This window comes from Stylophora pistillata, chromosome 11, assembly GCF_964205215.1.
Source record: "Stylophora pistillata chromosome 11, jaStyPist1.2, whole genome shotgun sequence".
In the NCBI taxonomy this organism is placed as follows: Eukaryota; Metazoa; Cnidaria; class Anthozoa; order Scleractinia; family Pocilloporidae; genus Stylophora; species Stylophora pistillata.
The window spans coordinates 7,713,946-7,739,155 of record NC_142529.1 but is presented as its reverse complement, the minus strand read 5'-3'; the positions used below and the strand labels follow the sequence as shown (position 1 = coordinate 7,739,155).

General features: G+C 40.5%; 2 protein-coding genes across 3 annotated transcripts; one reads left to right on the top strand and one right to left on the bottom strand.

The window, feature by feature from the left end:
• The first annotated feature begins 869 nt into the window (after positions 1–869).
• LOC111334133 (ammonium transporter Rh type A) lies at positions 870–7,824 on the top strand. The gene is made up of 9 exons (XM_022939820.2): positions 870–1,186; positions 2,609–2,804; positions 3,059–3,354; positions 4,301–4,479; positions 4,874–5,011; positions 5,361–5,497; positions 5,589–5,770; positions 6,752–6,825; positions 7,321–7,824. Exons 1-9 carry the CDS (start codon positions 997–999, stop codon positions 7,360–7,362), a joined length of 1,434 nt encoding a protein of 477 aa, XP_022795555.2. The 5' UTR covers positions 870–996; the 3' UTR covers positions 7,363–7,824.
• Positions 7,825–8,411: 587 nt separating this feature from the next.
• Positions 8,412–24,866, bottom strand: LOC111334134 (ammonium transporter Rh type B). 2 transcript variants are annotated; one of them, XM_088737442.1, is made up of 9 exons: positions 24,531–24,866; positions 15,760–15,955; positions 13,841–14,136; positions 12,236–12,414; positions 11,937–12,074; positions 11,693–11,829; positions 10,737–10,918; positions 10,048–10,121; positions 8,412–9,718 (listed from the first exon to the last, which is right to left on the bottom strand). In XM_088737442.1, exons 1-9 carry the CDS (start codon positions 24,709–24,711, stop codon positions 9,644–9,646), a joined length of 1,458 nt encoding a protein of 485 aa, XP_088593568.1. In that variant the 5' UTR covers positions 24,712–24,866; the 3' UTR covers positions 8,412–9,643. The 2 variants fall into 2 exon arrangements, with proteins under 2 accessions (XP_088593568.1, XP_088593567.1); XM_088737441.1 differs by lacking the exon at positions 24,531–24,866 and adding an exon at positions 20,070–20,411.
• Positions 24,867–25,210: the final 344 nt, after the last annotated feature.

Genomic DNA, 25,210 nt, shown 5'->3' with positions numbered 1-25,210 from the left:
TGGGCAGAAAAAAACAAAGATTTTCTGGCACCAATCAGATGCCAGAACGACTGCGACCGTTTGGAACTAGTCTTGTAGGACAATGTCCCCAGGGGCTCTTCTGCCCTTAACTTGAAATCGACTCACTGCCCCTGGGTCTCCGAGGATGATGTGTTTATTGCCACTAAAACAATTTCTTCAGCGCTTCTTTAAAAAAATGATATCTAATGAAAGTTTTTTAAAAATGGGGGAGTACTTTGATATTTTGACATAGCCGCCTCGTGAGATTATTTCTTTCCTGTTTGGCGACAGAGAAACTTAACATACTTTCACAAATATAGTGCGTCATACTTTCACAAATAAAAGGCAAAGTGCTTCTGAACTATTTCACTCCCAGGAGCGGCAATTGATAGATCCTTCCTATTTGTGTTCATTGATGCAGTTCCAAACAAGAATGCGTGAAGAAGGAGGAAAAAAATCAATCTGTGAGATAAAGTTTGATTTAACACAAAATTCTCAGAACTTAACTCATAAGAAATGAATGGCAGACAGTATGGAGTATTGATAGATCAATACAAGTACCTGAGAAACTGCGCACTGTGACCTACCCCCCTTAACATAGCAACAGTCAACTGATAAAAATCAAGGGATAAAGTTGGGTTAGGGGAGGGGTGGGTGCGCAGTTGCTTAAATACAAGCACTGCTACGATAGTTGACATTGATATCTTGAGAGAGAAAAGGTGTACTGCAACCACAGGAAGCCCAAGCGTACTGACCTCTAGACCCCAAAATCACACACACAGCACGCTTGGGCTACCTGTGCCACAACCTGTGTATTAACTCAATGCACAAAGAGTGTTACGTGGAGTTAAGTTTCATGTTGCGTTACCAGTCCAAAAGCGCAGGGCACAAAATCTTTTCTAGGCTTTATTGCACCCTAACCAGGTGATGACCCGATTTTAAGCTGTAACGTCCCTTGAGTTTTTTTCCCGCAGTTGTAGTCGCGAGGAATTGAAAATGGGTCTGAAGTTTTCAATAATTTGTGGGCTTTTCGAACTGATGCTCTTGACACTGTTTGGTGTTCTGGTTAAATATGGGGAACGCGCTTTGCCGCCATCGCAACGAGAAAGCCGGCCGGACGTAAACAAAAGCGCTAAAGTACACGTTCACGCGGATCCTGACAATGATGTGCCAATCTTCTATCCTTGTAAGTGAAAAGTTAAGTTTTTTTTCCAATACTTAAGGTAAAGTAAAGCTTAAGTGTATTGTCTGATCTTACAAAGTGACCAAACGATTTTACCCGAAATGTACCAAACACTTTTTTGCCATGATGCCATGTTACGTGACCCATCAGAAAGTCTATGTTGTTTTATGGTAGCACCTCAAACAATAAGGCTCAGTAGATAGTTCGTTGTAACTCGGTGGCAAAGCTTCGGAGCGACGGTGGAATCTGAGTGTCTGAGGTTCGATTCCTTATGAGGACTCAGAATTTTCCTTTGTCCTACGCTAATGACAAAACAAAAAAACATCCTTTTTGGTTTTAATAGAGTATGAGGTTGTCAAGAATTACTTATATATTTGATGTGGACTCAGCAATTTATTTGTCTGGAATAAATATAGGTTTATCTGGTTGATCTAGATCTGGGTCCCATGATTAACCCGCAAGAGTCTCATGATCACCAGTCAAAAGTGCAAAACAACTCATAAACACGTAACGTTGTATTTGTTACTGCGATGCCTTATATTAGTTCCTTTTCCTATCGATGTAAAGCACAATTCTGTAACCTTGTGATATAGTCCCCTTTATAAGGGGACACAGTGGATATTACCTGGCCGTGCGTGGATACGATTTGTATCTTGGAGTATTGATAACACCTCTCAACCAATGAACATGTAATTACCCTAGCCTCGTGCTTACTCTCGCGCGCGTAAAGTCTGCCTCGTGCTTACTCTCGCGGGCGCGAAGGCTGCCTCGTGCTTATTCTCGCGCGTGCGAGGGCTCTTTCTTCCATACAACCTTTATGTTCAATGTTTGCCTCTGTGTGCGTGTGTTTATAATGGATCCACGTTCACGTGGTGCAGAATCGCGCGCACGCTTTAGCTTTTGCCTCCTCGTAGCTTTTTCAAATTCTCAAAACCTATATTACTTCTCACAGAGAATTAGATCAAGTTTTTTCCTTTTTCAACTCTTCTGCTTTAAGTTACTCCCTAATTGTAGTTTCGATTGAGGATATCGATTAAGGATATGTTAGAGAGATTTAGCACCGCGTTTGCGTGAAACGGGAAACGTCAGCTTGCCCTTTCACGTTTCACGTAAAATAACGTGAACTATGCTGCTTTAGCCTCGGGTGAACTCATGTTGGTGGATATCGTGGATTTTTATTAACTCCTACTCTGTGAAAGAAAAAGTGAAGAAAATCTTAGATATACGTCAAACTCGAAACAGGTTACTTTCCCAGCAAACGTAACAAAAAAAGGCAGGAAAAAACAAGGTCACGTGGTCACTCTTGCCGTTCACCTTTCAAGTAAACGCGATGCTAAATCTTTCTTGTCTTCAAAAAATAATGTTTCGCTTTTCTTGCTGTCTCGCTCACTTCCTGTCTTACGCCACTTCCTTTTTTTTCTGTAGTCTTCCAAGATGTCAATGTTATCGTCTTTATGGGTGTTGGTTTTCTAATGACCTCCCTGAAGAAGTATGGTTATAGTGGTGTGGGATATAACTTCTTCATCGCAGCTCTTCTTTCCCAATGGGGAGCAATTATAAATGGCTGTTTTAATCAGATTTACATCAATGGAAAAGACCACATTGAAATTGGTATAAGAAAGTATGTACCAACAATCTTACTTCACTGTTTATGTTCTACTCAGAGATTATCAGCAGGCGACGGATGAAATGAATACAGAAATTATTTTTCTTAGGGCGTGCCTTATAAGAAGTATTGGTATCGAATTTACCCTTCTACCCACCATGTTGTCTGGCAAGGAATATAAGGCGTGAACAGGCTCGCAGCGCGTGCACAATCACGGTGTTATGAGTGAGTTACGTCTCATGTTTCCGCTTTGTCTGATTTTAATGCAGTTTAATAAGCGCAGAGTTTGCCGCCGTTACTGTCCTCATCAGCTTCGGAGTGGTCTTGGGAAAAGTGAGCCGTCTACAACTACTGGTCATCGGTATTCTGGAAATAGTATTCTACGGTGTCAATAATTTGATCGCTGTCAAATATCTGAAGTACTCCGACGTTGGAGGGTCCGTAGTCATTCATATCTTTGCGGCATATTTCGGTTTAGCCTTGTCATGGGTAATGTACGATGAAAATGTATTGGATAATCACAATGAAGGATCTAGTTACCATTCAGACCTGTCTGCTATGATTGGTAAGATATATAGGTATCATGCTTAGGCAATTACTTGAGTCTTTGATTAGCATGTCAGACCGGCCACGCAAGTGACAAATGGAATTGTCGTATATGAGCACGATCCTTGGCAGTAAAGCACTATTTGAGCAATAGTGAAAATCAGACCTGAAAAAAATTTCAGGCCTGTACGGGATTCGAACCACTGACCTCTGCGATACTAGTGCAGCGCTCTACCAATTGAGCTAACAAGCCAACTGGGAGCAGGCCATCAAATTAATTCGACATAAACCCGTAGATGATAAATCAAACAACAACAAACATATGAAACATATTACTATTGCTCAAATAGTGCTTTACTGCGAAGGATCGTGCTCATATACGTCTCATAACCGCAGTTCACACATATGTTTCATATGTTTGTTGTTGTTAAATGGAATTGTGTTTGGCTCAACCTACAGAGCGGTTCTTACTTCTACGTTTTCTCAAACGAGAATAGGGCGGGAAACACGCGCCTAAGATGCACGGTTTGCGAGAAAATCAACCGCCACACGCATCACTCGTACCCAGATCATGCCCCCTCTCGTTGACCAGAACTACAGCGGTTCTACACTTATCCCCAACTCGTTCCCAGTCATCTCTGAGGGAAGCTCTCAAAGATGAATTAAGAAATAGCCACCTTACCGTCGACCTCCTTATCGCCTATCATTATTTCTCGTCTCCATTCCTCTCTCGCTTCTGAAAACTAAAAACAGACTGAAGATGAGTCTGCAAGAATTCGATCATCGATGGCCACAAAAGACCGCAAATGTCAGTTGGCAATCCAATGTTTGATCAAGTCTCTAGTTTTCGTCATTATCTAGGCAGGCTGAATTCTGCAATATGCGCTTAAACTGGAAGGAGATTTTCACTACCATATGAGTTAAGATAAACCTAAAAATTATTACTGAACTATTTTACTTATCAGGTACTGTATTCCTATGGTTGCTCTGGCCCAGTTTCAACGCCGCGTTACTGCCTCCCGACTGCGTCGCTCAACATCGCGCTATCATCAACACCTACTTCTCCTTAACTGCATCCTGTGTTACGGTTTTCGCACTATCGCCTATCTTTCAGAGAAGTGGCGGTAAATGGAAGTTAAGTATGGTGAGAAAAACTGAGTCCTTTTGATTCATAGAGCTCGCAACATAGGTGTACCTAAAGGGTAGGGGAGGGGTGGGTGGTCCATGTGACCTGCTCTTGGTCAGCGAAAAGTAATAATTATATAAAAACTGAATGACAACAAGCCTTTATGCCCGACCACTAATGCGTTAGTTCAGGATCTAACCGTTAGAAAATCTTGCCGACGACACGTGATACACAAATCTTGCAATATTTTCAATAAACGCATGCGCACTTTGGCAGGAAACACACTTCCGTTGTAATTTCAAACGAAATGTCAGAGTAGGAAAATGAGAAAAATTAACATGTGTAACCAAATTAGTGATACGCGTTATTCATATTTCACAATTCTAAAGGAAGCTGCCTTCTTTTTTTTTAGGTTCATGTTCAAAATGCCACTCTGGCTGGCGGCGTTGCCGTGGGAACAACATCTGACATGTTTTTGACGCCTTTCGGAGCTCTTTTGATAGGTTGTATCGCCGGAGCTCTGAGCACTGTTGGATGTTCGTATTTGACTGTAAGCGAAAAGGATACGTTGGATTTGAGATAACACTTTTAGTTACTTAGGGTATTGACAGCAGCGAGGGGGGATTAGAAACAACCTCGTTCCCAGGGTCTCTCATCTCCCCGTCACTCTCTCGCTCCAGGGGTGGGAAGATGAGAGACGAGATCTTGGGGACGAGGTTGGGGTCAGATACAATCAAATACAATTAACTTGTGCGTTCTTCCCAGCGTTTTTTCCCCTGACATGTACGAGAAGGGTTACTTTTAAATGATTAAGAGGTGTTTTCAGCGTACTGTTGAGTGCAAAATCTTGGAAATATGAAAGCCAATCTTTATTTTTTCAATTCGTATCTCATCTGTAGTCATTCTTCGCCAAGTCTCTCAAAATCCATGACACATGCGGTGTGCACAACTTGCACGGAATTCCGGGAATTTTTGGTGGCATCGCAGGCTCAGTTGTCACCGCGCTTGCAGAAGTTGACTCATACGGATATGAAGGGTTCGTAATTTCCTCTCTTTTGCGACATATTTCGTGTACATCGCCACTGGAATATTAAAATTTCGTTTCTTCAATATAAATTTTTTTTCAGTCTATTCAGTGTATGGAGTGCGCGTGCGCCAAAGATGAACTCCACTGAATACTGGGAGCTGAAGAATATGGGTGTGAAGTTTAATGTGGGAGATCAACGCACAGCCTCTGTTCAGGCTGGTTACCAGGTCGCTGGTATTCTGGTCACTATTGTCGTCTCTATCTTTGGAGGAATTGTAACTGGTAACAATTTTAATGATATCGTTTTTATCGAAAAAAAAAAAAAAAAGGAACGATGCGATGTGGCGGGTGATTAAGCGATCCTTACTTGACACAATAAGTCTGCTGGTCCGAAAGTAATATTTTAACTAGATATTACCGTTTTCACCCAAAATGTTCATTTTAAAGTGCCTTTCAAGACAATGTTTTACGAAGCGAAACTTAGCAAATTATCTGTTAAACTTCTGCTCCTTTTTTTGTTGGTTCTCCTTCCCTTTTTAATCCAAGTTTTTGCACTAATTCCTTTCTCATAGCCAATCAAATCGCTAGATTTACACCCTGAAATATTGATGTTTTGACTGGGCTCAGAACCTTGAAAACCAAAGGATAAAAGCATAGCCGCCTAGAGCTGGTTTTCTCCTTGTAAATGGGTGAAATCAAATAGAGGTTTTTCATTTGTACTGCAATGTCATGGGGTCTCCCTTTGATAAAACTTCATGAAAATCGGCTTCCTTCTACTTAACGTTTTTTAAATTTTAACCGCTTCGCTCCCAAGATCTTATTAGTGATTCTCTTTACCGTCTTCCAAACTATTCTTATGATGTTAGTTTGGAGAATTTGGTATTGGATCAACTAAATTATTTTATAATCCCTTATTTGATATTTCTCTTTATTCTCATCACTTGTCTGCTTGATATTGTTTTGATATTGCAAGGAGAAATTCTGTCTTGATATTCATGGAAGTTAAGGGTAAGGGCATAAACATGATTTGATTTCCAAAAAGCGACCTTCACTATACACCGAATGCAAATATGGCGTCCAATTTGAATTGCCATCGTTCAGGACTCTCTAGCCTCGTCTTCAAGTGAAAACACAAAAGGATTATTACATGAGTGAGAGGCTAGTGAGTCCAGAACAATGGCAACTCAAATTGGACGCCATATTTGCATTCGGTGTATGATAAAACATAGAGTCGACAGTGAGAAATTGGTTTCCTCTATTCAGGTTCGATTGTCAAGAGAAAGATCTTTGATCCACCATCTGAAGAACAACTGTTCAATGATGAGGATTTCTGGGAGGTGAGATGTGTCTCGAAGCATGATAACTGTTGACAAAATTCGGTACCAATCAGTTATAGGTAACAAGGGTCTAAATAACACGGGAGGGAGTGAGGCCGAGGCTCAACCCGAGCTTCTTTTTAGTGCACTTTGTGTTTAATACACTTGTGCGAGAACTAGACACCAAAAAATTTGGTACTAATCACTACCAATCGCTAATGGTAGCAAGGGTATAAATAGCACGAGAGGGAATGAGGCCGAGACTCGGCCCAAGCCTCTTTTCAGTCTCGTTCACTTGCGAGATTTAGACACCACAAACTTTGGTACCAATCAGATATGGGTAACAAGGGTCTACATAGCACAAGAGGAAATGAGGCCGAGACTCAACCCAAACCTCTTCTAAACACTTTGTATTTAATACACTTGCGTGAGAACTAGACATCACTGAATAAATTGTAAAAGACTATGTGTTATAATTACTCATTCTTAACATTAGAATTTTTCTCTCTCTGATAGCTCCCTCAGAAACATGTTGAGGGATACGAAAACATTGATTGAATCAAGCTGAGTGGTCTTTAACTTTCTCTGCCAAGCTTTGCCTTTCAATACTGATCAACTGAACGTATTAGTGCACGATCCTAATACGTTTCTATAACCGCAGTTCAGATATATGAATTTCATTGATTAATTAACTTAAACTAGACAGTTACTCTTTGAATCTCTATCTTGTATATTACAATTCAACTTTTCATAGTTTTTACTTTCTTCGAGTACGACCATCAAGTGCACGGTCTCTAAATGTCAAGTATCCTTTTCTCAGAATCTTTCCAACGTCAGTAGGAGTGTCTGCTTTTGAGCTTTGTAAAACACAGTGCTACCTTTTTAATTAAAGCGCTATCCCTCTGATTTTTAGCGGCATAATCATGCCTATATCTAGATGACCCCGTTATAATTATGATAATGAAGGGATTTAGCACCACGTTTAAGTCTAACGGCAAATGTCAGCAGGTCCTTTCATGTTCCACGTAAAATAGCGTGAACCTAACTGCTTTAGCTTCGCGTGGGCCCACGTCATAGTAAATTTGAAGGCGCCCTTGTAGGATTTAAGGGAATAGTTTTGATGCACTTTTCCGGCGATTAACTTCCACGCTGTCAGAGGAAAAGCGAATAAGTGGACTTTTTGCCTTTAAACACATCCATAGTAAATATATAACACTCATATTCTGGAGGAAATATTTAACACTTCCGATTCAAGTTCTCCACCCCAGCCAGCCGAGGTTCAAATTCCCCCACCCCAGGAGCATGCAAGACAGTCAAATACCCGTGGGTGGTGGGGTGGGGGAAAGTGTCTGAGCTTCGAATTGATCGGTTCGTGGTTCAACGAAACTATTACCTAAAATTGCTTTTGTGGAATCAATGTTATGAAGTTTCCAAAACATTACTCAAACTAATCATACCGTTCTCAAAAGAAAAACCCAAATATATCAATCACATTATTTCCCTTATCATGCTTAATTTTTATGTTGTAGGGTGATCAAATCAACCACAATGTTTAATGTTTGATACCAATTTCAACTGATGTACAAAAAAAAAGAAAAAAACCCAGCTCACTGGTTTAAAGAGCTTTATTCAAAAACACTATTTCATTTCGTTTTCTAAACAAATCATGGAAGACATTAACCCCTTAATTACACCCCAACATCAGTATGCATATTCTCCATAGTGTACTCTATACATTTCCTTTGGTACTGAAAAGGAGAATTCGTTTAACAATCAAAGCTTCCCAAGTTGATGATCATTTCCTTTATTCTCGTGACCTTAACGAGTGATACGGTACTATCACAGTAAATATATCTTATTAACCAAGCGCGAGGGCCGTATTGGGAGAATATCGGCCCGAGGTCTTGACGGTACGGACCGAGCGCAGCGAGGTCCGTACAAAAAAGACCGAGGGCCGATATTCTTCCAGTACGGTCCCGAGCAAGCTTGGTTAATAAGAGATTTATTATACGACTGAAGTTCAAAGGGACACAAGTGCGGTATCATTCGGGACCATTCGGGACAGTGCCCGGTCCACTACTTAGAGAATATTGGACCGGTAACAGAGCATTTTGATTGGTTGATTTTAGTTATTGGCCCTCTGACTGCCCGAGTCGTGTAATAAATAGAAATTAGATGCTGGTCAGTCGGGGTTGAAAGGGATAGATAGAGAAAAAACTAAATGAATCTCATGAATAAAGGCTGATAGTTTTTAAAGAGACTGTTTGGGGCTGGGTCGGTGGGGGTAACGAAATAATTTGGATATATCAACAAAGTTGAAATGGTAAATTGGCCACCGTAACGATTACAAAAGTTGACGTTTCGAACGTTAGCCCTTCGTCGGAGGGCTAACGCTCGAAACATCAGCTTTTGTAATCGTTACGGTGGCCAATTTACCATTTCAAGTTTGTTGATATTTCCGAATTATTAAATGAATCTCACATCATTAACACACGGTTGAAAAATTCATTTTTAACATCTCCTAAATTTTCCTGTGAACGTCAGCATAAAAGCTGAGTTAAAAAAAAAAACAAAACAAAACAATTAATGCCAGATCAGACTTTACCCGTTACACGTTTTCCGAATTACTGCAGATTTTATTTTGATCGTGTTAAAATCAGAACACGTTTTTTCGCTTCCCGAGAGCACTGGCATAAAAATTAACGTCGTTTACAAGAATTATAAATCATGAGCATGTTTCCTACCCCAGCTTGAAACTTAGCTAGCGATTCATCAGATGTAGTATAAAAAGAAAAAAAATACAGCGGCCGAAAGGGCTTTCATTTCAGTGCTTAGAAGCTTACAGTTTAGCTTCCTTCTCGAGGGCTAAACCGTTGCCGGTCTCCACATCTTCGCTTCCATCTTCAGTGGGGACCTAACAGAGATGGAAAGAAAAATATCACAATGGTCAGTAACTGAAAATGTGCTCTATCCGTGGATAAAGGTGAGGGCGAAATGTAAACCTCCTTGGGAGATTGGGCCGAGCGCCCAATCTCACAATTTCTCCATACAGTGTCACCCTCCAATCAAATATAAAGGTCATGGGAATAAAGGAAATGATCAGCAATTTTAGAAGCTCCAGATTGTCAATCAAATTCTCCTTGTAAGTACCTTAGGGAATGTAAACAGAACAGAACAGTGTGGAGAATATAAATACTCATGTTAGGGTATAAAGGGTTAATAGCCACCAGGAAAACATCATACCTCCCAGTAATCTTCATCATCGTACATCTGTTCTCTAGAGGGTGGATCAAAGATTTTCCACCTCACAATGAAACCTACGTGAAAAGACCAGAACAGAAAAAAAAAATTAAAAACCTTTTCCTTTAAAATGTTACTGCTAGATTTCAGAGATATTCCGATATCAAGTCACTCCTAAGAGGCAAAAAAGAAAAAAAAAAAAAAACCTACAGTTCTCATGTCCGTATTCAGTATTCTTGAACTATCGGTTAGATTGTAACGCTCGCTGACCATACTTCATTAATTTCTTTAAGTTTTTTTTGTTTTTTCATTACAGTTATTTACGAGCAATCTCTTCTTTTCGGCGAATTCCGTTGTGCGAGTCAATAAATGAGTGAAAAAAAAATTATGTTAGTTTTTTTCACTGATTTTTTCCTGACTCGCACAATAACAGACTTCGCCGATGAGGAACGACAGCTCGTAGTCCAAAAGTTATTGTTTATTTAGACGTTACCGCTATGAATAATATTTAGCGCGACTTTTTTTTTGTGGGAAACAAAATTAAAATAATAAAGCCAGACGATATCGTAAATTTCATTCCGAGAGGAGAAATAACACTCAGGTCTTTTCGCGCTTTACGTGTACGTGCCTAATTTCAGCATCAGTCTTAAACTTTTATTTCATTTGTTAGGAAGTAAAGCAATTCTCGTTACCAGTCACAATCCCCCCAATGACAGCAATTCCAAGAGCGACAGCTAAACCGGCGATCTGGTAACCAGCCTGAGCTTTGGCTGAGCGGCCATCTCCTGCATCAAACGCCACGCCCATGCCAACCAGCTTATTGTACTCAGTGGAATTCATCTTTGGAGCACGCGCACCCCACAGATTGAATAAGCTAAGGAAAAAAGAAGGGAAAATTATCTCTTCCCCTGGCTATACATAAATCATAGGCAAGCCTCTATGCAAAAGTTTTTCAGGATGCGCAAAGACCAGATATTTGCATGAACAAACCAAAAAAAGATCGCGGATGGCTTGAGATGGAAGAGATTAACCCAGATTGCAAAGGACTCAGTGCGTGACAACAGTATGAAAAGATAGAAAAACACCAAAGAGGCAGTACTAAAGCAAGAAGGATGAAGCACGGGAAGATTAACACGGACTGTAAATGACCGTAAAATATTGGTAAGGAATGACATCAATATACAAAAAAGACAATAGTACACCAAGATGAAAGAGGGATGGCTAAGGATGGAGGAGATGGACACGGATTTTGAATGACTACAAAATATTGGCTCAGCAGGATAGAGAAAAAATACCGTGCCATAAAAGGCAATAATATACCAAAAAGGAACAAGGACGGCTAAGGATGGAGACGATTTACATAGATTGAATATAATTACAAAATCAAAAACAGTTTGGTTTGGAATGATTCAAATACAAAAGACAACATCGAGCCGAGAAGGAACAGGGATTGTTAAAGATGGAAAAGATTTACACGGATTCCAAATGAAAAACATTCAGGCTTAAGTTATGACTTATTATCGGGTTACTATAACAAAAGGGAATGGTGCCCAGCTGGCCAAGATTGACTCATTTGCGCATGCCCTAAGTTTGATCGCCGTGTCGGATTCTACGAAATCATCTAAACGATAGGAAATATCTGACGTACCCATCGTATCCATATTTGTTAACATCCGCATGCGCAGCAGCAACAGCGCCTGCGATACCACCAAGGATTCCCGGCATTCCGTGCAGGTTATGTACACCACACGTGTCATGGGTCTTGGTGTATTTGGTCAAGAACGGCTGCAAAAGGAACATACGTCAGTGGATATGAGGTACAATTTACTTCACCAAAAACTAGATACTACGATATTCATTTACTGGACATGCCATGACTTATTCTTACTTACTGTCAAGTATGCGTATCCCACAGTGCTCAGTGCTCCAGCACAGCAACCAATCAAAAGAGCTCCCCAAGGACTGATTGACATATTCGACGCTGTTCCCACGGCAACACCACCAGCAAGGGTAGCATTTTGAACATGAACCTAAAGACAAGAAAGAAATAATTTTTAAACATTTGGCCTTCACTATCCGATTTCACTTCTCAATTCTCCCATTTTCTTCTACAAGACGTTTCATTGAAATTGTGGGGGGATTTCAAGTTAGCCGATAAATCTAAGATAAAAAAAAAGTCATTCTCTCTCACCATGCTCAATCTCCATTTTGTTCCTTCCCTCTGGAAGAGCGGTGAGAGTGCGAATGTGGTCACACAAGCAGCAGCCAATGAGAAGTACGTGTTGATGACGGAACGGTGTTGTGCAACGTAATCAGGAGCCACCAAGGCAGCGTTGAAACTTGGCCAGTACATCCACAGGAAAACAGTACCTTAAATGTCATAAACTGTTAATTCTTACATCACCAAGATCTTGCGAAAATTTTTCTGCCAAGTTCCATACAAAAATAACCTAGTTTATATCTTTCTCTCTTATCATCACCCTTCTTCTTCTGCGATAAGATGCATTAACATTGGAAGGAGGCTGATAGTTTCTAAAGAAACTGTTTGGGGCTGCTTTGGTGGGGGAAACGAAATAATTTGAATTTATTACACGACTCGGGCAGTCAGAGGGCCAATAACTAAAATCAACCAATCAAAATGCTCTATTTCCGGTTAGTATTGTCTCAGTATTGTACCGGGCACTGTCCCGAATGGTCCCGAATGATACCGCATTTGTGTCCCTTTGAACTTCAGTCGTATAATAAATCTCTTATTAACCAAGCTTGCTCGGGACCGTGCTGGAAGAATATCGGCCCTCGGTCTTTTTTGTACGGACCTCCCTGCGCTCGGTCCGTACAGTCAAGACCTCGGGCCGATATTCTCCCAGTACGGCCCTCGCGCTTGGTTAATAAGATATATATATCAACAAAGTTGAAATGGTAAATTGGCCACCGTCACGGTTATAAAAGCTGACGTTTCGAGCGTTAGCCCTTCGTCGGAGCGAATAGAATATTCGTGTTTTTCTCGTTGCCATGTTCCCACCAATTACGTTGCTCCATTTTCTGTCTTTAAAAGCACACAACCCACAATTCCTCTATTCGCTCCGACGAAGGGCTAACGCTCGAAACGTCAGCTTTTATAACCGTAACGGTGGCCAATTCACCATTTCAACTTTGTTGATATATTCAAACATTGGAAGGAGTTATGCCTTTTAGCCACACCTGGGAGTGAAAAGGTTTCGCCATCTTTACTTTTACGAGTTTTTTCTCCTGAACAAGATTTTCTTGGCAGCTCAGATGAAAAAAATTGGACATATTTCTCTCTGACAAGGGCCTTTGCCAAAATAATGACTTGCCAATCTTTTAACAATATTTTTTTTTAATGAAAATCAGCATTTGCTTGAAGTGTAGAAGGCTTTAGGGTAAATTACAACGAGAAATGTTTGTCACTCCCTTGTTTGTCTTATATGATGCCTTCTCCGACTTTAACAGTCCCTGTTTTACAAAGAGAGTCGTTTGGGAAAACTTAGTCTTACAAGCAACCTCTTTTTCAAGGTAGAAGACTTAAAAGCGTTATGTGAGACCAAAGCAGTCACTTGGTTAAAAAATAAACAGTCAAAGACTGCTACATGTGGCTATTGGTGCAGCAGTGGCACCGGGAAACATTGGGTCAAAATTGGGTCAAGATCGGAATTCTATTGATACACTCACTCACTCACTCACTCATCTCGACAACATCTATGGCTTCGCCTCCTATAGGAGGCAGTAGCCGCAAAAATCAAAGCTCGTAAAATCGTAAAGCATTGTGAATATTTACCAATCATCGCGAAGAGATCAGAATGGTACACTGATGCTTCCTTGGGACTGTCCAAGGCTTTTTTGTCGTGCAACACCCGGGACAGGGCAAGCCCGAAGTACGCCCCAAAGGCGTGAATGATTATGGACCCTCCAGCATCAGAATACTTCAGGAACTCAACGGCGATCAGCTCGTTGATGGCGTAAAATACCACTTCTAGGATACCAATGACCAGCAGTTGCAGGCGGCTCACTTTTCCCAGGACCGCTCCGTAAGTGATGAGGACCGTCGCAGCGGCGAACTCTGATGTAACCAAGCTACGTTTAGATGCAAGGAAAGAAGGATATGAGTCATAAAGGCTACAACTTTTTATGTCTTGCTCTAGGAAAGCTAAACCTTTTACTATCAAGATCTACAAATCAGTCCTTTGCGCTGTCTGGCGCACATTTGTTTTGATATTAGCTTGAGGACTCTGGAGTTGATTTAGGTCATATCTCATGGTTTGATATTATTCCTTTTTCTTATCCCCTTTTTTGCATGACAAAGAAAGTAAAGTTACGAGGGGAATTTACTTATTGGTCACTCCTTAGAGCAAAAGTTCCCGTCAGGAAGCGTTGATCATGCGCAACTTTCGAACTGTGGGTATGCTCTCATGTTCGCTATGCGTTCTGGGAAATATGAAATTCTCGGTCTTTCTGTCTGCCAGCGCCATCTCCTCGTGGTGGACCCTGGGTAGCTTGGTCATCTGACTAAGCTTTTACAGACGGAGTTCTGGCGTAAAGCACATTTCAATCAAGTGTCGTTAAGCCAAAACAAAAGTAACCACAACGGCCAATAACAAAAAGATAAATGTCATCAATGAGAAGACAACGAAAACAAGCAAACTGCCCAAAGCGCGGAAAAACGTCAGTTACCAATGAAAGTCGTGATTGGTTTTGGTTTGCATCTGATTGGCTGCGAAGATGACGCGAGTTTCCTAAATCAATCACAGAGCGAAGACCATGTACAAATGAGCATAACCCGGAAACAAATCTCACGGTGCCCTGTGAGACAGGCACTTGATTATCAGTGACAAATTAATATCCCAGATCCCAGCACAGGGTAAACGACTAATAGATTTATACAAAAAAGCGCATGGTCACTGCAATTCCTTAGCTCCGCAGGAAGCTTATTAAAAGCTTCTGCAGCTTGATCTCGTAGAGTGTTCTTCTCAATTTTGTTGGCAAGTTCTAATTTTGGTGCAGCTAATGACCTAAGACTATATCTATTTACGACGTGTTGCTTGAGTTTTAGTGGAAAGTCCTCATTGTAAAATGACTTGTGCCTAATGACTATGTGCCTTGTATAATGACTAGACCTGTATCTAGTTAGCATGATAACAAAGTAATTTGCATTTGAAAAGCAGCAACATCTCTATCATAACAAGGTCACCCTAAGCCTCACTCCTGTTCAAAGGCTTGGCCACCAAGCCCACAACTGTAGAAAGGACTATTGCTCCACAGCCTTTCACAAGAGTTTTGAATGGTAACAAAGAAGACCACTATGGCTCACAACTCTTTCTTTTCGCCGAACAGAATAGGAATGACCGATAAGGACTTCTCTTCACAACATCAATAAATTTTCGTGCTGAGAGGTTATGAGAGGAAAATGGTATATCAACTAGGGGAGAAACTGTGATTCAAGACTAAATTCTCAAACAATTACAACTAAAAAAAATGAAATAAATACATGGTAGACAGTGCCGACAATTGACACTTTGATCTTAAGAGTAAGACTCTGAAAATCTTTATTTTTGCAACTCAATTGGACCAGAAAATATCATCTACATACTCTGAAAATCTTTATTTTTGCAACTCAATTGGACCAGAAAATATCATCTACATACTCTGAAAATCTTTATTTTTGCAACTCAATTGGACCAGAAAATATCATCTACATACGTTTGTATGCTGAGCTCGATGTGTTCGTTTCCTTCACCATAAATCTGATTTAAGCCTCCAGTTACAATTGTACCCCACTGGGTGACGAGGGCAGCGATAAAGAAGTTGTATCCTACAGCACCATAGCCATACTTCTTCAGGAAGGTCATCAGAAAACCAAAACCGATGTAGATCATAACATGGACATCTTGGAACACTGTGGAGGAAACAAAGGGAGTTTGAGTATATCTCTGTCTGTATGGCAAGAGTTCAAGTACAGTAATAGCCCGCGTATAAAAACCTGGGTTTTAAGAACCTGTTAGGCTAAAATTTTCATTTTAAGCCCCCTCCACATAAGAACTGCCTCACGGTTAGCTCAATCGATAGAGCGCTGGACTGTTGTGCGGGAGGTCGAGGGTTCAAGCCCCAACCGGACCAACACTCAAGGTCTAAAAATAATTGAGAAGAATATGCTGCCTTTCTATAACATCAAGAAATGGTTAGATATTCTAGTCTTCTCGGATAGGGACGAATAAATGGAGATCCCGTCTCCTGCAGGGTTAGGGGTAGGAGACGTTAATTTCCCACACACGAGATTACTGTGTGATGGATGTCCTCCCCTGGGCTGGGATGGGTGGGTTTACTGGGCCCGCAGTAATTGGCGCAAGCTGTTGTGGTGTTCCTGCCTGTCGGCGAAGCTAATAAACTAAACTAAACTAAACTGAACCTATTTAGGCTAAAATTTTAAGTTAGGTTCTTATCAGTGGGGTTGCTGATGACAGCTGATGGCTCGTATGATGATATGATCAAACCTCAGGGGCTAGAGCCATACAGTTTTTAATTTATTTTTGTTTTTCATTTCTCCTCATCGCGTGAACTTGTTATGAATTTGGTATCAACATGAGTTTTTTTTTTTGCTATGTTTTGTTAAGGACAAACAGTATGCTGTACCTGCACTGAACTGCCTATAGGCACTGCTCTATGGTACAAATTAATGATTTATACTGTATTATGAGATGATACTTATAATATATGTAGTATATTCAGATGAAATTCATATGAAAATATAAGAACCTATTTTAACTGAACCTTGGCAGCCTAAATTTGCTTGAAGTACCATTTATTTAAGAACCTATTTAGGCTAAATTGAAACATTCAAGTTCTTGTACGCGAGCTATTACTGTATCCTATCTCCACTGAGGAATCAGTTCTCTTAATCCTTTACTCTTACATCAGTATGCTTATTTCCCACACTGTTCTTGGTGCATTTGCTTTCGTACTACCAAGGAAAATTTATTAGCAATCAGGCGCTTCTTGCGTGGGTGATCATTTCCAGTATTCTCACAACCTTAACTTCTGATTCAGGGGTGATACTGTGCGGAGAAGTTAGATGTTAGTCCATCATAAAGATTAAAGGATTAACCCCCAGAACTTCCGGTTCGCTTCCAGTAATGATCACGACTATAAATTGCCTTAAGGCTGGTTTTCATTAGCGACGGAGTCGGAGTCGTAAGAGCGCTTATGACCCAGTGAAAATCGAAACACGGAGTCGTAAGCGGAGTCATAAGCTCGACGGAATCGGAGTCGGAAGAATCAGAACGTTTCCATTTTCTTCCGATTCCGCTTATGACTCCGTCGCTTACGATCTAGTGAAAACTGCATTGTCAGAGTTGGAAGCAGAAGCGGAAGAATAAACCAATCACAATGCTTTATTCCAGGCCCACTAAAGTACAAATTTTGGCGCCAAAGACAACATGGAGGACGAAGAGCAACTTTGGCTCCTATTAATCATTATTTTGCGCAGGCAGAGACAATACAGGAATAATATCGTCCGAAAAAGAAAGAAATTTTGGGTTCGTGATATCTATCGACGTCGAGCAGCTTAGGAAGAGTATGCTAACCTCGTCAGCGAACCACGACTTGGTGATCGTGAATTGTACTTTCGGTAGGTTTCGAGTATTTTAACTCTTAATTTCATAATTTTACAGTCAAGCTCACACGTTTAAATTTGTTATGACTATTTGTGCATTTTGGAAAGATGGAATCGAGCATTGTGATTGGTTTATTCTTCCGCTTCCGCTTCCGACTCTGACAATGCAGTTTTCACTAGATCGTAAGCGATGGAGTCATAGGCAGAATCGGTGTTCTGCTTCCGACTCCGTCGGTTTGATTTTCACTAGTTCATATCGCTCTACGCTTCTGATTACGACTCCGACTCCGTCGCAAGTGAAAACCAGCCCTTAGAGTTTTTAAACCTTTTACAATCTAATATCAGGTTACCGCGTCAGAATTCCTTGTGATGCAATATATTTGGATTGGCCCCGCGCGGCGATGTAAAAGCTTTGCACGTTGTCAGTAATCCACACGCACGGAAGAGCTAGCGATTAGTGAACTGAGGTATGTCTGCAGCCACTGAGTATTTCATCGGTTTTCGGCATCTCATGGTCTCGGTAATTACGTTTCTGAGGACATCTTTTATGAGCTGTCGGAAAAACCGAAAACTCTCCCGGGATATGGGCAAACCCAATGGCAGAAGTTCTTGAAAATCGAGTTTTCCGGGTTCATGTGAAGAGCCCCTGACTATTTGTTATTCACCTAAAAAAATACACTTTCACAAAGATCTTTATAATGACTGTCACCTGATGTCGACACTACCCGAAAATTAGGGTGATGACCGCGAACTTAATACATGGATAGCGTAGCACTGTATCTATACCCGGATCATGAACTTTGTACGTGGATAGTGTAACATTGTATCTTTACCCACGGGATCATGAAACCTTCTCAAGTGTGCCGAATGCTCCTCAAAACTGCAGTACACTTTGAACGGTGTATGTTTAAACTATGCCCTGTCATGTACTTTAACACTTGCAGTGTGCTTTAATATCTTTGGTGAACTGATACACCTATTTTTTAGGTATATCTCTTTACATTTGTAGTACCGGAAATGTTTACTATTTTTTGTTGTTTCCTGTTGCTGTTTTTTTTTTTTTTAATAGTCTGCTCTGGTAGGTTGACTTGTCACGACGCCTGACGTTGTTGAAAACTTTCGATTTATAGGACATAATTTTGTTCCTCGTTTAGCTCGCAATTTAAGCAAGGGAGCGGGGTATTGAAAAAGGATTCGTGCGCGAAGAACGAAGGGAGCTTGAAATGCGAAGAGAGCGCCAGCGAGATCGTTAAAAAGTCTTAACAATATTTCAGGAACCCCAAGTTCTAGCGATCGTACGTCACTTACGCTCCGCGTCACGCGAACAAGAGGCGTGAGTTAGGTCTCTTATTTGGTAAAAAAACACTGATCTAAGGAATCCGTTATAAACATTTTTGGCACAAAGAAACCCTCGGGCCTATTGAGGTAGCTGCAGGGGTTTCATTATTGTCAATGTTTGTGTTAATTTGAACCGAGGCATATCTTAATGTGCCTTGTTTAAACTGCCAAAGTGGCGATATTGCGACCGAATGACAATTTTTTCCTTTCTGCGAATCTAAGAAAGCACAGGTAAGAAAAATTAAGACATCCTTCTTTCGTTAAAGTGGCCAGATCCTTTAAACAGCATGTATTGGGTGTGATCCTCTTAAAAAATGTTGTGCATTACTTATGGGAAATTATACTGAACATGCAAAGGAAGGTTTTTCTTGTGTAGCGTGATCTGATTGCAGTACTAGATCATGAGATTTCCACCTGAGGACAACTGTGTGACGCTTTCACTAGCTTATCTGAATTGTAGTTTTCTTTTAAATTTTCCACACTTAAATTCATTAGCATTTAAGTGATGTGCAACCAGGCGAGAATCTATTGTTACCGATAAGTGAATTCATTTTGCAACAAAGAAGCTCTTTGTGGCAAAGGACCTCTAATTTATGCCATGTGCGATGAAACATAACATTGTATGACCTTAAAATAAACGTGTTTTTGAATAATCATAACTGAAATATTGCCATCGATAATAGATTTCTGATGTTATTTACTTACGTTTCCTTCGCAGCTATACCACTCGAATAAAGTGTCGCAACAAAAACGTTTCATAGTTACAGAAATTAAGCGCTGCAGAGACTCTAGCAAATAATCATCGACGCGTCTGTCACGATCAGAATTCAAGGTCGTTTCAAATTGTTATCGCTGCGCGAAATCAAGCTTTTAATCGTTCTAAATGCTTTTTTGCAATCTGTGTATCAAATGTAATTTAAGAAGGGCAGAGGCGATCGGTTGCAAACCAACTATGGTCCTGTAGTTATCAATTGATATAACAGTAATAACACAGAATCTCCTATATGTATCGATCGAAGATATCACAAATATTTTGACCATATCGATACTTTTAAGATCTTACTTGGGTAATAAATCGAAATATCATTCGGTGACTGAGGTTCTTGCCGTTTCTGCCCCGTCACAGACTTGTTACTTCCAGCGGCTTCAGTTTGTTCAGCCACAGGTTTAGGAGGGAGGGAGTGGCCGCCATAATCAACAAGAACTGAAAACACGGCAATCAGAACAAGTTGAAAGACCATTGTAACAAGTGTAAACTTCACCGCAGTTCCATTACGGCGAGTTCGCTTGTGCGAAGGACTGCTTGATCGCAGTGGTTGTCGCTGTGAGGATTCCATAGTGTCATCCATCTTGGAGAGCAGTCAAAACAACTATTACTTCCTAACTGTTACCTCGCTTGAAAATATCAATAAGTCGACTTGCAGGGCACGTGACGTCCTCATTAAGAATATGTAATACTACACTAAGTGCCGCAGGCGAATTGTATCAGTTTCCGGGTACTGATTGACTATTCTAGCCGTCTTCAAGTAGCTGACGTCGAAATTGCCGTTGCTTAAAAAAGATGATTAATTTCCTTATAATGAGGCAAGAATCTATATTGTAGATTAATAATAATAATAATAATAATAATAATAATAATAATAATAACTTTTATTTATATAGCGCTTATATCCTGAGCTCATGGCGCTTTACAACACTGTGCGGGGGACTTTACCAGACTGCTAAGCAGTTTACAATCAATTAAAGGCAAATCTAACAATGCCCCCTCCCTCCCAATTCCCAGTAAACAGGCCAGACCACATCACAGTAATCTCGTGAGTGGGTTCTTTAACGTCCCCTGCCTAACTAAATTAACTAATTAATAGACGCAGGAGACGGGACCTTCGGTTTATTCGTCCTTATCCGAGAAGACTAGAATGTCTATCCATTTCTTGATGTTCTAGAAAGTTAGCACATTCTCCTCAGCTATTTTAAGACCTTGAGTGTTGGTCCGGCCGGGGCCTGGACCTCCCGCGCAACAGTCCGGCGCTCAACCAAGTGAGCTAACCGGGAGGCGGTTAATCGCGATGTCTACCTTCACATACCCGTTTGCCGCATGTAATTTGTCCCTCTGTCCTTGGTTACTGGCTAACAAGAGGTAATCTTACAACGCGACATAATTTCGTGATCTACATAAACATCCTATACTAGTTTTGACCCGAGTGGTGTCGAACTTCATACTGAAATTGCAACTACAAAATGGTGAAGCAAGTAGAAAACTATTTGCGCGATGTTTTTGTCACGCAATTAAGCCAAGCTTTATTCCTGCGCGTCCTTAATTAACGTAAATAGGGTCTTACGCGGGTCCGCTCAAAAGGCCGCTCATTCTCAGGGAAACTTTCGCCAACAAATTACTGTGACAATACCCAGAATTTGTTAATTTTCCATTTTTAATCCCTGGCTTTACTTAGTAAATCCAAACACATTTTTTTCGAAGCCAAGAATGCAAGAGGAAATGGAAGAAGGAGTTTTGATTAATGTACAGGCGGGACTCGCTGACGACCGACATAATACACGCGTTATATGCCCTCGAAGTTCCTGCGACACGCCCGCGACTGACTCGAGCGTTTGTAATTATTCGCGTAGGCTGACCCGAGCGTTTGTAATTATTCGCGTAGGCTGGCCCGAGCGTTTGTAATTATTCGCGTAGGCTGACCCGAGCGTTTGTAATTATTCGCGTAGGCTGACCCGAGCGTTTGTAATTATTCGCGTAGGCTGACCCGAGCGTTTGTAATTATTCTCGTAGGCTGACCCGAGCGTTTGTAATTATTCTCGTAGGCTGACCCGAGCGTTTGTAGTTATTCTCGTAGGCTGACCCGAGCGTTTGTAATTATTCTCGTAGGCTGACCCGAGCGTTTGTAATTATTCTCGTAGGCTGACCCGAGCGTTTGTAATTATTCGCGTAGGCTGGTTGGTTAGCAGATGTGTTTCAATCAAGTGACAAACTCGAATGCCAAGGTTCAAGAGTAAATCAAAAGGAAATCTAAATTTTCTACCCCATAAAACGACCTCGAAAATGTTGGCTGTTCTAACCACAATTATGTCAATAACTAACATGCATAATACAAGCATTAACAGCCACCCGACCCAGATGTGTTTCAATCAAGTGACAAACTCGAATGCCAAGGTTCAAGAGTAAATCAAAAGGAAATCTAAATTTTCTACCCCATAAAACGACCTCGAAAATGTTGGCTGTTCTAACCACAATTATGTCAATAACTAACATGCATAATACAAGCATTAACAGCCACCCGACCCCATAGTGGATGGGGTCGGAAACGATGAAATCTTTAAACAAGGAATTTAGGATAAGAAGCTTACTTACAAATCAAATTAGGTTAGCAGTTAAAAAAATTGTTATTGGGATAAACCGTTTACAGACCCTTCTTTCCCTCCGTCAACCCCCTTTAGTGCAAAGGCGAGTTGAGTACACACACTGAATCCTCAACAGCACCAAAGCGTATTTGTGTTGAGTAATGACATTTGTAGAGTTGTTGTTCAATTCTGCATTTTTTCTCTCTATGGTAGCTTGTCAGATTGAGCAGCATCCTTATATTTACTTCTTGTTGTTCCATTTTTATCATTCTTATTAGTTGCTTTGCTTCCCCTGGTATAATTTACGCGATATTGGATTACTCTCAGTGCTGTTGACATAAAAAAGGCATGGAACTTGGAACGATAAAAGATAGCAAATTTCATAACGCACTTAAAGTACGGCCTTACACTATCATACTGATAAAAAGCACTTTGAACGTTCAAAACACTTTTCAAATATTTAGAAATCAACAGCTTGTGGGAATCTCTAAGTAACATAGGGCAGAAAGCTGGCACTCTACAAAAATGCAAAATATTAATTTATTCTTGAAGACTGTTTGTTTGTTTGTTTTTGGTGAGGTGGGTTTGAAATCTTATACCATTTCACTTCGCAAACAGGGGCAACCTTAGATCTTTTAACAGCTTGAATTTTCAATTTCGAAAGCAGCTGTTAAAAATAATGACGATTTACTGGGACCCCTCTGATAGCGGAGTAACAAATACTGTGGTTAGAGGTTGGGAAGAAAGTGGGCGCTGGCCCATCTAAGTACATTCAAGAGACTTTTAAAATGTAGTCAGTCGTTCGCTGTCACAACTTGTGTTAATTTTTCATTCAGAGAGGCACGAAGACAAAGGTCAGACAACACTTAAGTTTGACGACTAGCTAGCATGATCCATATAAAATTTAAAAAATAGACATAAAATCAATTTCGAGTAACATTCTTAACTCGAGCTAAGCATTTCTGTATTGTACAACTCGTAGGGAATTAAGAGCATATAAATTTTCAAAAACAAAATTTCAGTCTGCGACGAATCCTTCAAAACAATGCACACTTTGAGGGGCTATGTCGAAACGTATTCAGTTCGATTGTGCCAAGATTATCAGATATCAAAGTTAGATTTGAAAGTACTTGAGATATAGAAAAAAATGCAGTTTATTTATTCACATTCATAGAAGTCAAGCGTAACCTACCACTAAAACAAAGTGCTTCATCAGAAAACAGTATTTGTCTCGTTCCTTCCATGACTCAAAAAAATAAAAATCGAAAAACATCATTGATCCCTCACGAGTGACCCACGCCTCGATGTCACGAGGACTTCACGAAAGCGCTAATATTTCTATTTCTGATCGATACGAAAGTCCTCTTTCCTATTATTTGCATTGGCGGCTAAAACTGTACAGCTTGCCAAATATTTCAATTGACAGATCTGGTATTTAACCGGCGTTGTTTGCAATCTGACCTTAAGGTCTCAAAATACGGTGTCCGTTTTCTTTGGTGGTTTCCGTTTTCAGATAAATGACTTGTTTAGTCTTTGAGCCGAGTTCTGGGCAGTCCGTACGTGACCAAGAGAAAACTAAAGGAAACCTATCAGAAACTTGGCCCGGAAATTCCATCTTATCAAATTTCTCTAACCTACGGCACAGCAGGATCCACTATAGATTTGACAGTTTTTTGGAGCATTTTAAATACAAAATGCTTTTCAATTTTACCAATTACACGAAAAACGAGAAGTATGTAATTTTTCCTCTTCTTGGATATCTTTTTCCAAAGGATATCCCACGGATATGAAGAAGAATCACTGCTTTGTTGATTGACGCTTAATGAATAACTTGTGCCATTTTACAAGCTCTTGCTGAGGTATTCCACACCCAACACATTCTGGCCGCTTTAGTTGCAAATATTTCAGACGCGTGCGAAATTCTTACAATGAATAAGTTGCTCAGTTTTATGCAGTCGACCAAAAAGATTACTAAAAAAATTAATTTGAGTTCTGAAACTGGCGCGCGGGAAAAAAAGGCTTTTCAAGGTTGTTATGGTCTGTCTGGTAGAAAACATGAAAGTTTCCTCTACCCGCTTTTTTCGCAATATATCGGATCTAAATATATCAGTAACAGTTATGACATACTCCTAGAACTGCTGTCATAAAACAAACTGAAGAAAGCCCTTACTTGGATAATATATGGTTACATCGTTTACGGCGAGCGTCTCAGAGGAATTCTGAACTGATCCTCCGGAACCTTTTCGCTTGTGCGGTGGAGAAGCGTGTTGGCCATAATCAACCAGGACAGAAAACAAAATCACCAACAGCACCTGGAAAATACCACAGATTAAGGAGAATTTGAGGCTCATTTCTAGGTTTTCTTTCTCAGTTCTTCGCTGTTAGTTTCGCGATGGTTGCAAAGTCACAGTCTCAGAGGCGCGCTGCAGGCTGCCGGCGACGGGGATGAATAAGTGAGCGCACGCTTTGCGTCAATGAGCTAACAACAGCGGAACGTGAAACTTGCAATATGAACCTCCCCTATTGCAAGGAATCGTTAAATGATTGGATATTTACCGCGTGAGCAGATTTCTCATGCCTCGTCAGGTCACATCACGCGATAAATAACGATACAATTTTCAAGGGCTTTCTGTAATCAGTTGAACTTTAAACTCATGAAAAAGCCTTTAGAACGCCTTACTCTCACCAAATAAGCTCATGGTGGATAAGAAGATAAAAAATAACATTTTATTGACAGCTATCATCTTTGCTGGGCAGACACGAAAATTAATTTTGCGTCTAGGTATTGCCAATTGATAATCCAAATTGTTGACAGATGTTCATCAATGATCTTTATTCGCCGCTTCAATC